General features: G+C 44.3%; 1 protein-coding gene across 1 annotated transcript in view; it reads right to left on the bottom strand.

The window, feature by feature from the left end:
- Positions 1–1,326: 1,326 nt before the first annotated feature.
- LOC147120503 (protein mono-ADP-ribosyltransferase PARP14-like) overlaps positions 1,327–15,717 on the bottom strand; it is a 163,956-nt gene continuing 149,565 nt past the window's right edge. The window contains exons 15-17 of the mRNA XM_085986519.1: positions 14,536–14,681; positions 4,007–4,184; positions 1,327–3,433 (exon numbers count right to left, since the gene is read on the bottom strand). Of these exons, the coding sequence (XP_085842645.1) occupies positions 3,156–3,433; positions 4,007–4,184; positions 14,536–14,681 (602 nt within the window). The 3' untranslated portion in view covers positions 1,327–3,155. The remainder of the gene's footprint in view (positions 3,434–4,006; positions 4,185–14,535; positions 14,682–15,717) is intronic.

Genomic DNA, 15,717 nt, shown 5'->3' on the forward strand with positions numbered 1-15,717 from the left:
AATCTTATCACATTTTACTAATTCTTAGTTTGTGTAGTATTCCGCTTATATAATTAAGCCCATATTCCTCAAAACCAGCCCTTTGCACAATATAAATATAAACTCTAGCCATCGACAACGTTCATTTTCCCCTTGTCCTTATCTACCACCAGATAGGATCCACTGTATTTCAATATACTGATACAAGAGTTACCCAAATGCCTCTACAAAAAGACACAGTCTCATTGGGGCAGCCAACGGCAAACCTCACTCCCCATCTTCAGTCTTAACCCAATCAAACTTGTTCATGTTTTAAGTGTTCAACAGCTAGGCAGTTAATGTAAATCACACAAAGAGGATGGTCTTTGTCTTCTTACTTTGTACTCCACCGATGTCTCTGTTACCAGGCATGGAATTTCCAATGAATTTCCCTTGTTTGTAATTATCATAGAGGTGAATCAGCAGCACAGGATGTAGGAGAGTGAAGTAGTCTCCCAGGGAATTTACAGATCACAAAAATCATTTAAATCTCAGGAGCTTTGCATGTAAAGAATGCCCTTCACCAAAGAGGCACAGAGACCAAACCAGTACCCATCTACTTTACATTGTACAAATCTCTTTTGGTTCTACATGACCATGCAAGTCTAAATAATCTGAGTGACTAAGTGAACACCCTTTCCTGTATGACCATAACCTCCATGAATAATAGAGCACAAAGTAAGTTCACGTTCTTATTTACAATGAACTAAAAAGTGAACATAAGCCATCCATTCTCACAACAGTGATTACACTTCAAAAATATTCATTGGCTGGAAAGTGCTTTGGGACATCCTGAGGTTGTGAAAGGCACTATATAAATGCAATTCTTTCTTTTCTTTCTATCATGCTTCCCTTTGTTGTGTAAACATGCCTTTTCTCCTTCTATTCTAGTACTCCTCTTGGGTGCAACATGAAAGCCAGTATTGTGAGTAGTTGACTGCTCCTGTAGTACAAAAGGCTCATGGGACTGAGGTGTCCCTACTCTCATGAAAGCCTTGTTCAGGGACGGGGTCGCAGGTGCTGCCTCCTACGTACATCTCTCATGCTCTGTGGGAGAAGTCCAGATGCCAGACATGTATGTGCTTTTGTTCTGAAAAATGGTAGCCTCATGCAGGCCCCACGCTCGCCCCTTGACAAAATCGGGGCTAAAAACAGGTTCAATGAAGCCTCGGGCAGTCCCAGAATAATTGAGATCAGTATTGTCGAGAAAGGTCTCTGTTGTCAGTGAAACTGCAGGTGATTTATTAACCCTGAACTGTGAATGATCTGTGTGTAATGTTTGATACAATCGTTCTGTTTGACACATAATTATCTTTGCACTGTTTTAATGTTTTGAGTTTCTTGAAAACTATATTGAATTAAAAACAGAAAGGCATGCATTTAAATACGACAGTAAGATTAAACCTCTCACCAGTTCTGTTTTATTTCTACTCATTAGGATCTACCAAGTAGGTATATTAATCTGTTAAAAATGTTTCATACAAGTAAGACATAAACCTTTAAACAATTACACACTTTTTTAATCCAAAGAAAAATGTAAAATTACATTTTTGATTTTCTGAGTGACAGTCATGAATAAGAATTATGAGTAAGAAGAATTTAACTTTCTTTCAGAGGTTCATTTGAATATTTGTAAGTAATCAATGACATTTAAAGAATTTAATATAATAAACATTCAGCAATTTTTATTTTTAGAATAATTGAAAATCAATTGAAGCTCAGATGCCTCCTCCAGGCCTGGAATATATAATGAAGCCCGAAGCCAGTGGGAATCCAGCAGCAATCACCTACATTAGACTTTCTGATCTCTACTGTCCCATTGGTGCCCTGATTGAAGCATCTTCAAATTAGAGCAATGGGCAGGCACATCTGCCCATCAGCAACATGGGATTCTATTGGCCTTACTACTGCATGCTTATCCATTTACAACATTACCCACCTTAACACATGTTTGCTTTCTCTCTGTGTAAGGGGCTCCCAAGATGAAGAAGCTAAAATCAGAAATGAGCATGAATCTGCCCTAACAGAACAGTAACTGTCAAGCACTCCACACTCGCAAGTACCAGGACAAATACATCCATCGCTGGTGACCAGATAGAGTCGAGAGGGTTCACCTGGTGATGCTCTTAGCACAAAGGAGCAGGACCAAGAGGCAATGGCAGCAGGCGAGCATTAACAAGAGGCAGGAAGAGCTAGGGTTAGACAGCAGTTTCCTGTGAGTCCTACTAATTTATACCTTACAGGGGATGCATGAGCTTTCTTTTGAGAATCTGTACATGTGGAATTGCGGAGAATTTGCAGCCGTGTTGCCCCAACATCAGTGCAGGGATGCAAGATGTTTTGGGAATCTACAGGTCACCAAGAAACGAGCGGGAATCCCACAGCGATCTGCACAGGAGCAGATCCCAGTTTTGCTAATGAGATCTGGAGTTTCAATTTTCAAAGACTCTCGCTCTGGGGTTCAAGAAAGCTAAGGGGATTGTTTATTTAGGACCTCAGTAGCCAGTTTCACACTCTAAGTGGCAGTCAGGGTCAGAGAACATAGTTCCTCTTCCTCTTCTAAATTCAGGACAGCTATGTAGTGTGGTTGTTTATGAGCTTGGCAGCTGGCGGTGGCAAGAATGCTGTCACTAGAGTTCTGTCTGGGAGCAGTCAGTAAACAATGGAAAAAATGCACAAGTAATCAGACTGGCATATCTGATTACACCAGTGTAAACTTTTCTAATTGCCATACCATGAAAAATGTCCTTACGGCCTTTGCCTGCCAATCTAGTACCAATCTATCAGCAGTTCATTCTGAGGGCCCGTGCCCATTATGAACTGGCTCGAGACTGCCCAAGCTCATTTCACATTAGATACCTACAAATAGTAAAGAGAGGTCACCCTAGTCTGATCGGGATTTGAATCTGATGTTTAGATATGAAACAAGAGTGTGCCAGCGCTGCCATCCAGCCCTTTCAATGGCTATTGAGATTGATTTACCCAAATTAAAAATTATGATTTCAGCATGGAAATTCTACGGCATGGCCTGAAAGAGTTTCAGAAAGTTGAATTTCAATTTTAATTTAGTTACATGGGTATAAAGTGGACATATTAAGCAATTAAAATAAAGTGGCATTTTCTATCTTAGACGATTGTTATTTAAAGGTGATTAAGTATTCTGGATAGGCTTGAATATCATTGAAAATGATGAACATGGATGGATTCGATACATTGTCAACGACACTGTCATACAAGTCTGTAGGATTTGTTGGACTTTTTGAAGGGGGAGTGACCATTCCTCTCTGTCCTTGACAATAGACTCCAGTAAGTACGCGTGCACGGTCTATGTACTTAAATCCATTAGCATCAGGCCTTGCTTGAGCAGAATAATTTGCATCTACGGCAAAATAGGTGCCATTCCCGAATGCTGTGGCTACAAAAGAAAAAAACTAGCTTAATTGTGAAATTCATTTTACATACCGAATGCATCAGACATCATAATATTCGTCTTTTTAAGAAAAGCTACTAGAACCATATCTGCTTAGATTATCCCTAAATTAAGCACCCTTAAGACCTGCCTCCACCAAATCTAATAATTTTTTTACCAATAGGTTTGGATCAATGGGGCTGATTTTAGGTTGCTGCGGTATTCAGGCAAGCAGCATGCAGTGTGGCCTTGTTTTGGGCGGGAGCACTGATCTCCCATTTTGAGGCCTGCTCGAAAATCAAGTCAGGCGGGCCTTGGGTGGACCTATCGGCCCGTTTTCCAGCATTAATGGAGCAGTAGCCATACGAAAATTGGCCCCAATTTGTCTATTATACAGAAAATTAAGATTATATTTTTTCAACATTTTTCTAATGTTTTATTTTCAAGAAAATAGCCACAAATACTTTAATAATAAAGAATGAAGAAAGGACTGTAGGAAGGGTACATACCAACATATCATAACCTGTCTTTTCAGCATTTACAGTTTTTCCCTTTTGATAAAGAAATAGTGTTCCTTACCATTTCTTCCTGCATAGCTCCGGTTAAATCCAAGATTACTGATTGAATCTAATGTATCTGGTGCTGTTCCATGAAATAAGATCCTTTCATTTTGAGTGCCCGCAGGATTTTTTTCTTCCAGAAGTTGTCTTTTAATCATATAATTGTTCCAAAGAGATAGGTTTTGCAATCTTTCAATCTGTTAAAGGAAATTTCTTGGTCAATTTTATAGACCATATGCCCTAGAAATTCGATTAAGCCTGAAAACAGGCAGCATCACTGTGGGTCAAGGCTAATGGCCGCCTGTAAAAAGAGCGTGGGCAGCACTGATATTTTGATGCAGCCTGCTGATTTTAAATGAGCGCAACGCAGAACCTCCCGTGCAACGCGTTCTTTCAGGTGGTAAAATCAGCAGAAGGCCGAAGGTCGGGTCTAATCTAACTGTGCGGCATTCTCAGGAAATCACGATTTCTTAAAGTGAAGTGCAATGTTTCTGGTTATGTTTCTCGGTTGACGGAGAGGGAATGCAAGATAAATCAAAGTGTAAAAATAGATTAATCTGTCATATTTTAAAGAATGTAACCAATATTTCCCATTCTACTCCCTAGAATACAAATAAAAGCACATACATCGTGAATAAGCTTTGTTAAAACAGAGGCTTTTCACCGTGAGACTTTTTAGGAGTATAACTCTCTACAAAGTACCCGATTAAGCATTTTGAAAGGGCAATGGTGTGTGTACTGGAATTGGGAGATTTGTTTCCAATACTGGTTGTCAGAGCCGGCACAGATGGTCCATGATTCCTCCCTGAATGGACCAAGAGATGCGAAAAGTTTACTGGATACCCTGAACACCCGAATATTGATAACAATAAATGCAGATGTATAAATTCCTTCAGAAACAGGAAAAGGTAATTGGGTCTTCTTTAATTGAAAATGTGTAAGCACACACCTGTTACTTTCATTTCATTTCCAGTTTACTGACAAAACTGCAAGCGTCACTAATGGATCAGGCCTTTAGGTGTAGTATAAGTCCCCCAGACTATTTGTAACCATAGTACGATAGCAAAATACTGCAGATGTTGGAAATCCGAAATAACAACAGAAAATGCTGGAAAAACTCAGCAGGTCAGACAACATCCATGGAGAGAAATTTGAGTTGACGTTTCGGGTCGAACCCTTCTTCAAAACTGGAAAGAAAAGAAAATAGATCGAAGGCAGGGCTGCGATCGGACAAAAGAAGTGAAAGAGACAAAAGAAGTAGAAGAGACAATAAAAGGTGTTCGAAGCCAGACGAGATGGTAATAGGCTGAGATTAGGTGTGAAGTGTACTGGCAGGGCAAGAGATAGGTGCCAGGTGGGAGAGTGAAACAAAAGGAAAGGGGGGGGGGGGGGGGGGAGAGGAAGGAGTGGAAAAATTACAGGTAAAAAATTAAAGGGGGCCGAGGTTATGATCTGAAATTGTTGAACTCGATATCGAGTCCGGAAGGCTGCAAAGTGCCTAATCGGAAGATGAGGTGCTGTTCCTCGAGTTTACGTTGAGCTTCCGTGGAACAATACAAGAGGCCAAGGACAGGCGACCGCAAGCTCGGGGTCACCCTTACGGACTGAACGGAGGTGTTCCGCAAAGCGGTCACCCAATCTGCGTTTGGTCTCCCCAATGTAGAGGAGACCGCATTGTGAGCAGCGAATACAGTATACTAGATTGCGAGAAGTAGAAGTAAATCACTGTTTCACCTGGAAGGGGTGTTTGGGGCCCTGGACAGTGGGAAGGGGGGAGGTATAGGGGCAGGTGTTACATCTCCTCCGCTTGCACGGGAAGGTGCCAGGCGAAGGGGAAGGGCTGTTTGGGGTGATAGAGGAGTGGACTAGGGTGTCTCGGAGGAAGCAGTCCCTACAGAATGCTGAAAGGGGAGGGGAGGGGAAGATACGTTTGATGGTGGGATCACGCTGGAGGTAGCGGAAATGCCGGAGGATGATCCGTTGAATGTGGAGGCTGGTGGGGTGAAAGGTGAGGACAAGGGGAACCCTATCGTGGTTCCGGGAGGGAGGGGCAGGGGTGAGGGCAGAAGTGCGGGAGATAGAACTGACACGGTCGAGGGCAGTGTCAACCACGGTAGAGGGGAATCCTCGGTTGTGGAAAAAGGAGGACATGTCTGAAGCACTGGTGTGGAAGGTGGCATCATCAGAGCAGATGCGGCGGAGACGGAGAAACTGGGAGAATGGAATAAAGTCCTTACAGGAGGCGGGGTGGGAGGAAGTGTAGTCCAGGTAGCTGTGGGAGTCAGTGGGCTTGTAGTGAATATTGGTCGATAACCTATCCCCAGAGATGGAGACGGAGAAGTCGAGGAAGGGAAGGGAAGAGTCAGAGATGGACCATGTGAAGGTGAGGGAAGGGTGGAAATTGGAGGCAAAGTGAATGAAATTGTCTAGTTCGGGGCGAGAGCAGGAAACGGCACCGATACAGTCATCAATGTATCGGAAAAAGAGGTGAGGGAGGGGACCCGAGTAGGACTGGAACAAAGATTGTTCCACATAGCCCACGAAAAGGGAGGCATAGCTAGGACCCATGCAGGTACCCATGGCAACACCTTTGATTTGGAGGAAATGAGTGGAGTTAAAAGGAGAAGTTGTTCAATGTGAGAACAAGTTCAGCCAGGCGGAGGAGGGTGGTGGTGGATGGGGACTGGTCGGGCCTCTGTTCAAGGAAGAAGTGGAGCGCCCTCAGGCCTTCCTGGTGGGGGATGGAGGTGTAGAGGGATTGTACGTCCATGGTGAAAAGGAAGCGGTTGGGGCCAGGAAACTGTTAAAGTGGCGGAGGGCGTCCGAAGAGTCGCGGATGTAGGTGGGAAGAGACTGGACAAGGGGAGAAAAGATAGAGTCGCGATAGGAAGAGATAAGTTCCGTGGGGCAAGAACAGGCTGAAACGATGGGTCTACCAGGGCAGTCCTGTTTATGGATCTTGGGAAGGAGGTAGAAGCGGGCTGTGCGGGGCTGGGGAACTATGAGGTTGGTGGCAGCGGGGGGAAGATCTCCAGAGGAGATGAGGTCAGTGACAGTCTTGGAAACGGTGGTTTGATGTTCGGTAGTGGGGTCATGGTCCAGGTGGAGGTAGGAGGAGGTGTCAGAGAGTTGGCGTTCAGCTTCCGCTAGGTAGAGGTCAGTTCGCCAAACAACAACAGCACCACCCTTGTCAGCGGGTTTAATGACAATGTCAGCGTTGGATCTAAGAGAATGGAGTGCTGCAAGTTCAGAGGGAGGTAGGCTGGAGTGAGTGAGGGGAGCAGAGAAATGGAGACGGCCGATGTCACGGCGGCAGTTAGCGATGAAAAGATCTAGAGAGGGGAAGAGGCCAGAGGGAGGGGTCCAGGTAGAACGAGAATTCTGAAAGCGGGAGAAAGGGTCAGTTGTGCGGGGGGAAGACTCCTGGCCAAAGAAGTGGGCACGGAGACGAAGGCGGCGGAAAAAGAGCTCAACATCGTGCCGAGCTCGAAATTCATTGAGGTGGGGGCGTAAGGGGATGAAGCTCAGGCCTTTGCTGAGGACTGATCGTTCGGGGTCAGAGAGTGGAAGGTCAGAGGGGATAGTAAAAACGCGGCAGGGGGTGAGATTGGGAGAAGGGGGGTCAGAGGAAAGTGAAGGGGAAGAGGGTTCCGGAGGGGCGTTGGTATCCAAGAGTTGATGAAGCTTGCGATCCTTGACATCGGAGAGGAAGAAAAAAAGTTTTTTGTTGAAGCGTCAGATGAGTCGAAGGATGAAATGGAACTGTGGACCTGGACAGCTTTGAGATAGAGTGTGCCGGTGTTGCTGAAGAGAGAGGTCGAGAGTGTTCATGTGGCGCCGCATGGCGTTGAGCGTGGATCTCAGGATGCGACGAGAGCAGTAGTTCGAGGAACGATGCCATATGCTGTACTGTACACATTACATGCCAGAACTCACTAACCTGTTCCGGTTGAGTGCTGACATCTAACGTGTATAGAACAGGCATTCAGTCTGCTGATGTGTTTCTGCAGCAATCACCATGAGCTATCTTACTGGACTGGACATACTCTGCAGAGTTATTGAAGACTTTGGCGGAGATCTAAAGATCTCTGCCACTTTTTCCCAGCTGCACGCAGGGGCATGTTTTGGAGAGGGCGGTAAGAGGGGCAGCAACGTCCAAAATCGTTTAACGTGTCAATTTGGCATTGCACACCGATCGACGATAAGCTCTTGATCATTAAAATATCTGCGGCGAGTGCAGGCAACGGTAGCGCTGCCGACCTGCGCAATATGGCGGCCACTGCATACTGCGCTGGAAGTGTGCGGATGTGAGGCGGCCGCCATTTTTTCTTCAAAACCGGCCTAAATGGCCGGTGCTAAAGGTTCCAATTTCTAGGACTTTAAGTTTAAAATAAAACTCAAATTACTTAGGATCAAAGTTGGCTTCTATTACAAAAGAAGTGTCCACACCCGACATGTTGGGATGAATATTCCGACCCCCACGGGTGTGCACGAGGCACCCATAGGGGCCTCACAAGTGCCGGTTTCAGCGTAAGGCCTGCTTTTACCAGCATAAGAGTTTAAAAAAATTTTTTTTTACTTTTTTTCCCACTTATTTATAATTTTATTAAAATACTTTTTAAATAGGTAAGTTTATTTTAGCCCCGTAAAAAACTTTAATTATTCTTTTCAAAATATTAAATTATTGTTTAAAATATTTAATTTAATGTCATTTTAACTAATTTTAAATACGTGATTTAAAATTTTTTTATTTAATGTTTAACTGTTTTTAAATGTGATCCCCATTCATACTTTTGACAGATCTGTGGCGTAGAGATCTGTCAAAAGTGTGAAGGGGGATTCCCTTCTTTGATTGGTTCCCCATGGCCCATGTGATCCGAGGGATGCTTGTGAACCGCCTGCGCCCCTGAGATACCTGGGCTTCTGCGTGCGCGCACCAGGAGAGGCCCACGATTGGAAGTCTCGGGACCTACGGAGCCAGCAGGTAAGTGCGTTGATTTTTCCTAGATCGGAGGCATCCGCACGCAGGAAGCCTCCGATCGGAAAATCAGGTCCACTATCTCATCTGCTCTCTCCAGAGATGCCACCTGATTTGCTGAGTGCTTCCAGTATTTTCTGTTTTTGTTTCAGTTTTTCAACATTTGCTGTTTTTTGCTTTCTAGCTCCTCTTAGAATTATTCATTAATTAAACATCTGGAAAATATATGAATTCCTTTTCCACCATATTGCTGGTAATAATGCTTTGGACTTGGTGGCCTGGATGCAGGTTTGTGGTGGGCTGGTCAGAACGCTCGCCAATGTGAGGATCAAGTGATTAACATCGCACACGAGCTTCCCATTGATGCAATGGAAGCCCTTTCTATTCATAAATGAGTGGTTATTTTCATAGAAAGCTTTGAGTGGCACATGAGTGCCATCAATTGCACCCTGCACCTGTGGAAAACCAGCTCGCCTGTAGAACTGGATGGCTTTCTCTATCTCTGCTTCTCTGGTCCATTGGGAAGGAAATAAATTGTGCAGATCTCCCGAAGAGAGCATCAGTGCCCTACCTGATGACCTGATGCAGCGGTGAGCTGTTGACTGGCTAATGCGGCACAGGTCACCTGATTTTGCTTGGAACGACCAGATGCAAAGACGTTTAAGGCAATGGTGACCTGGACTGCTACAAGCAATGCTATTCTCATGGTGAAAATGGACAGCGGGTCTTCAGTCAGCGGCTGACATATTTCCCCAATAGCCTTCTGGGCTAATGTTCATAGAAAACTAAATAAGACCTTCTTAGTCTGTAGACCCTGGTGAGAGGGTATGAATACATAGGGAAGAGATGCGTTCGTGAAGCCTGACTATAAAAGTCTCTAATCTGACCTCTTGCATGTCATACAAGTTACAACACAGAAGCAGGTCATTTGGTCCAACCAGTTCGTGTCAACATTAACCCTCCATGTGAGCAAATCGTTCTGATACATTTATCTACCTTGTTCCAATATCCCATCAAACCCTTTCCCTTCATCTGGACTGAAGTTTCTTTTTGGGGAAAATGTGTGATTATACACAAAAAAAAGGCTAAGAATAAAAATGTGGTATGTTCATCATGTTTTTACAGCACCATATCCTATTCCTCTTCATAACACAACAACAAAGCCATTTCCATTGGGAAATCCATCCAGAGTACTAAGCAGTACTTTGAGTAGAGCTCTGGGGCATCAGCAGCAAAAATCTTGATAACACAAATCTTTTTAAAGAAACCTAAGCAAAGAAACACGAATCTTCAGTACGAGCACACAAAATGGCCTCCTCCATGTTGTAGCCAGCTCACGGACATTTATAGCGGTGTTAATTCTTTAGCACGGCTTTGGGGCGGAAATGGAGGAAAATGGGTAGCAGGCCACACCCTTGACTCAATTTACACGGGCACTTCTGGTTGGTCGTAAAAGGGACTTTTTTTGGGGGGGGGGGGGGGGGGGAGGGGTGCAGCTTTTTGGGGGTGAATTTGCGGTGGTAGCTTCAAAAAAACTATTCTGCTCTTTATACTGCCCAAATCCACTCCAAAATGGGCAGTTACTCAGGAGAATACCCCTTGTATTTCCTAAGCAATTTATTGTCAAGCAAACTTTTATGCAAATTGACATGCACATTTTCTAAAATAAACATGTAGAGATAACTCCACATAGAATCATAGAATGGTTACAGCACAGGAGGCCATTTGACCCATCAAGCCCGTGCCAGCTCTCTGCAAGAACACTTCAACTAGTCCCACTCCGCTGCCCTTTCCCCATAGCCCTGCAAATGTTTTTCCTTCAGGTACTTATCCAATTCCCATTTGAAAGCCATGATTGAATCTGCCTCCACCACCCTTTCAGGCAGTGCATTCCAGATCCTAACCACTCGCTGCGTAAAAAGGTTTTCCCTCATGTCGCCTTTGGTTCTTCTGCCAATCACCTTAAATCTGTGTCCTCTGGTTTTCGACCCTTCCGCCAATACGAGCTGTTTCTCTCTATCTACTCTGTCTAGACCCCTCATGATTTGAATACTTCTATCAAATTTCCTCTCAACCTTCTCTGCTCTAAGAAGAACAACCCCAGCCTCTCCAGTCTATCCATGTAGCTGAAGTCCCTCATCCTTGGAAGCATTCTTGTAAATCTTTTCTGCACCCTCTCTAAGACCTTAATATCCTTCCTAAAGTGCGGTGCCCAGAATTGGACACAATACTCCAGCTGTGGCCGAACCAGTGTTTTATCAAGGTTCATCATAATTTCCTTGCTTTTGTACTCTATGGGGTGATTTTCTGACGTCGGAGGAGGGGGGTTCAGAGGCAGGAAAGGCGGGAAAATCAGATTCAAAGAGGTCAGGTTCGGAACCTGCCTCCGTGGGATTTTGACAGTGCCGATTTTGGAGGTCAGGAAACGTTCCCGCCTCCAGCTGGCCATTGTGCTATTTAACATCCTTAAATGCTAGTTAAGGGCTTCTCTAAGCCTATTTTGAGAGGCCCTCGTGATTTTTCCAGCTTTTTGGTGTGATCCATGCACCTCCTAAACCACACTAGGTAAACCTGGCGGGTTGACTCGCGGGTGGCCTCCTCACTGCTGCAGGTCTAACAAGACATCGTTTATTGCAGCAAGGATTACTTGTAGGTGCCAGACCTTGGCTTTAAAAGGTCTCTGAGCACTTTTAGAAGGCCTTGCAAATTCGGAGGTGCTGCAGCTGGACTTCATCAACTGTGGGACCTCCGTGGAAGACCCTCTCCCCGCTTGCAATGAGCGCTTCCCCAAAGGAGGCATCTACAAGCAGCATGGGAACCATTCGTTTTCTTTCTGCATGGACCTCAGATGAGGAGGAGGAGGCCAGAGTGCCAGTGTATTGGGCAGCGACAGCACACGGCTGCCCGGGATGCAAGGGATGAACATATCATGGTCAGATTTGCATAAGTTGCCCAAGTTGGCACATGTCCGTAGCTCCATCCTAGGACATCATTGACAATGGACATGACTTTCTGGCCTCCTTTCACTCAGGCCACCAACCTGACAACGCAAGTGTGGTGGTGCCTGCAATGTGGAGCTACCTAAGGTGAAAGAACAGATGGCATAATGCCAACATTTTGGCTTCAAATCATCTTAATGCTTTCCAACAGGGATGGCATTTCATCAATACACAGAAACAGTCTCCCAATCTGCACACAGATCTGGAGGTTATATCCCTTGCCAGCTGTGCCCACACAGCCTTGGTTTCTTTGGCAGGCCTCTTCCTCCGAGATGAGTGGAAGAGCACCTCCATGCTAGCTGTCACCCCCTCCAACAACATTTGCAGCGCCTCATCTGAGAGCCTCGTAAGGCCCTTGCCTTGGAATTGGACATAGTAGTTTCTCAAAAGATGTTGGAGGTGGTGCAGGAGACGCGGAAATGCTGTGGAATGAGCCAAGGGAGCAAGAAGCCATAAAATCAGACTGGAAAAGTGCTGTCAACAGAGACGAGTTTCAGTCCCAAAACACTAACTGACCAAGGGCATCCCACACCTCTGAAATCAAGTGGCCAATCATGGGAAAATCGCAAATTTTTGAAAACTATCAGTGGAGGCGAGTTTCAAACCCATCAAACCGAAACCCGCCTCCATCTCTCCTCCAGTGGGAAAATCGCCCCCATGCCTCTATTTATAAAGCCCAGGATCCCGTATGCTTTTTTAATTACTTTCTCAACCTGCCCTGCCACCTTCAACGATTTGTGCACATATAACCCTAGGTCTCTCTGTTCCTGCACCCCCTTTAAATTGTACCCTTTAGTTTATATGGCCTCTCCTCGTTCTTCCTACCAAAATGTATCACTTCGCACTTTTCTGCATTAAATTTCATCTGCCACGTGTCTGCCCATTCCATCAGCCTGTCTATGTCCTCTTGAAGTCTATCACTATCCTCCTCACTGTTCACTATACGTCCAAGTTTTGTGTCAAATGCAAATTTTGAAATTGTGCCCTGTATACCCAAGTCTAAGTCATTAATATATATTAATAAAAGCAGTGGTACTAGTACCGACCCCTGGGGAACAACACTGTCTACCTTCCTCCAGTCTGGAAAAACAACCGTTCACCACTACTCTCCGTTTCGTATCCATGCTGCCACTGTCCCTTTTATTCCATGGGATTCAATTTTGCTGGCAAGCCTATTATGTGGCACTTTATAAAATGCCTTTTGTAAGTCTGTGTACACTACATCAACTGCATTGCCCTCATCAACCCTCTCTGTTGCCTCATCAAAAATCTCAATCAAGTTAGTTAAACACAATTTGCCTTTAACAAAGCTGGGCTGGCTTTCCTTAATTAATCCACACTTGTCCAAGTGACTGTTAATTTTGTGCCGGATTGTCGTTTCTAAAAGCTTCCCCACCACCGAGGTTAAACTTACTGGCCTGTAGTTGCTGGGTTTATCCTTACATCCTTTTTTGAACAAGGGTGTAACATTTGCAATTCTCCAGGCCTCTGGCACCACCCCCATATCTAAGGATTAGAAGATTATGGCCAGTACCTCTGCAATTTCCACCTTTACCTCCCTCGGCATCCTAGGATGCATCCCATCTGGTCCTGGTGACTTATCAACTTTAAGTACAGCCAGCCTTTCTGGTACCTCCTCTTTATCATTTTTATCCCATCCAGTATCTCAACTACCTCCTCTTTCACTATGACTTTGGCAGCATCTTCTTCCTTGGTGAAGACAGATGCAAAGTACTCATTTAATACCTCAACCATACCCTCTGCCTCCATGCATAGGTCTCCTTTTTAGTCCCTAATCGGCCCCACCCCTCCTCTTACTACCTGTTTACTACTTATAAATCTGTGTCCTCTAGTTTTCGACCCTTCCGCCAATACGAGCAGTTTTTCTCTATCTACTCTCATGATTTGAACACAAGTCTTTTATATGCCTATAGAAGACTTTTGGATTCAATTTTATGTTAGCTGCCAGTCTATTCTCATACTCTCTCTTTGCCCCTCTTATTTCCTTTTTTACTTCCCCTCTGAACTTTCTATATTCTGCCTGGTTCTCACTTGTATTCGCAACCTGACATCTGTCATACGCTCCCCTTTTCTGATTCATCTTACTCTCTATCTCTTTCGTTATCCAGGGAGCTCTGGCTTTGGTTGCCCTACCTTTCCCCCTCATGGGAATGTAACTTGACTGTACCCGAAACCATCTCCTCATTAAAGGCAGCCCATTGTTCGATTACACTTTTGCCTGTCAATCTTTGATTCTAATTTACCACATATTAATATTAATGGTGTTGTTTTTAGTCAACTGCTAACAGTTTACTATTGCTGATGTTTAGAACCAGTGTGTATGTACCATTCTATCAAATTGTTTTACACTGGGATATATATAAAACACAAATCAAACAGGTGATGAACTGCATTACATAAACATATCAGTCACATTTATCTAAATTTGGAGGTTATGCAACTTCCAAACAATCATGTATTAATTGAAGGTTTGGTCCTTTTCCATTATGTTATGTTATGGTACCATGAATAGCGGATTATATATCAACCAATGTTAAAATATTGAAATACCTTCACAATCTGAAGCTGATTCAGCGATGTTTTTACTGATTTCTCTACATCCTGATATTCTTTGGATTGCTGCTGCAGCTGAACAGATCTGTACTGTGATTTTTGCATGTCATCCCAGTGACTTGGAATGCTGTCGGTTGACATTCCTGAAAATATATCAAATTAATCAGATCTTTTTTTTTTTAGCTCATCAAAGAGATGGATATCAATGCTAGGATATTTTTTCACTTTAAGCATCCAATGTTATCATCAAGTACCACCTGGTTAGATACAAGACAAGCCAGATTGAAGGCCGATAAATCCCCAGGGCCTGATAATCTACATCCTAGGGTACTTAAGGAAGTGGCCCTAGAAATAGTAGATGCATTGCTGATCATCTTCCAACATTCGATGGAATCTGGAACAGTACCCATGGATTGGAGGGTAGCTAATGTTACCCCACTATTCAAAAAAGGTGGTAGAGAGAACACGGGGAATTACAGACCGGTAAGCCTGACATCGGTAGTGGGGAAAATGCTAGAGTCCATTATAAAAGATGTAATAGCAGAGCACTTGGAAAACAGCGACAGGATCGGACAAAGTCAACATGGATTTACAAAAGGTAAATCGTGCTTGACTAATCTACTGGAATTTTTTGAGGATGTAACTGGTAAAATAGATAAGGGAGAACCAGTGGATGTGGTGTATTTGGACTTTCAGAAGGCTTTCGATAAGGTCCCGCATAAGAGATTAGCATGTAAAGTTAAGGCACATGGGATTGGGGGCAAGGTATTGACTTGGATAGAGAACTGGTTGGCAGACAGAGAGCAAAGAGCTGGAATAAACGGGTCTTTTTCCGAGTGGCAGGCAGTGACTAGTGGGGTACTGCAGGGATCGGTCCTTGGACCCCAGCTCTTCACAATATATATTAATGATCTAGACAAGGGAACTAGATGTAATATCTCCAAGTTTGCAGATGACACAAAGCTGGGTGGGAGTGTGTGCTGTGAGGAGGATGCCGAGAAACTCCAGGATGATTTGGACAGGTTGGGTGATTGGGCAGAAGCATGACAGATGCAATATAACGTGGATAAATGTGAGGTTATCCACTTTGGTGGCAAAAACAAGAAGGCAGATTATTATCTGAATGGCAATAGATTGGGAGAAGGGGAAGTGCAACGAGTCCTGGGTGTCCTTGTGCAC

Source organism: Somniosus microcephalus, chromosome 4 (genome assembly GCF_052327205.1).
Source record: "Somniosus microcephalus isolate GS21.2 chromosome 4, FLI_Smic_1.0, whole genome shotgun sequence".
Classification (NCBI taxonomy): Eukaryota; Metazoa; Chordata; class Chondrichthyes; order Squaliformes; family Somniosidae; genus Somniosus; species Somniosus microcephalus.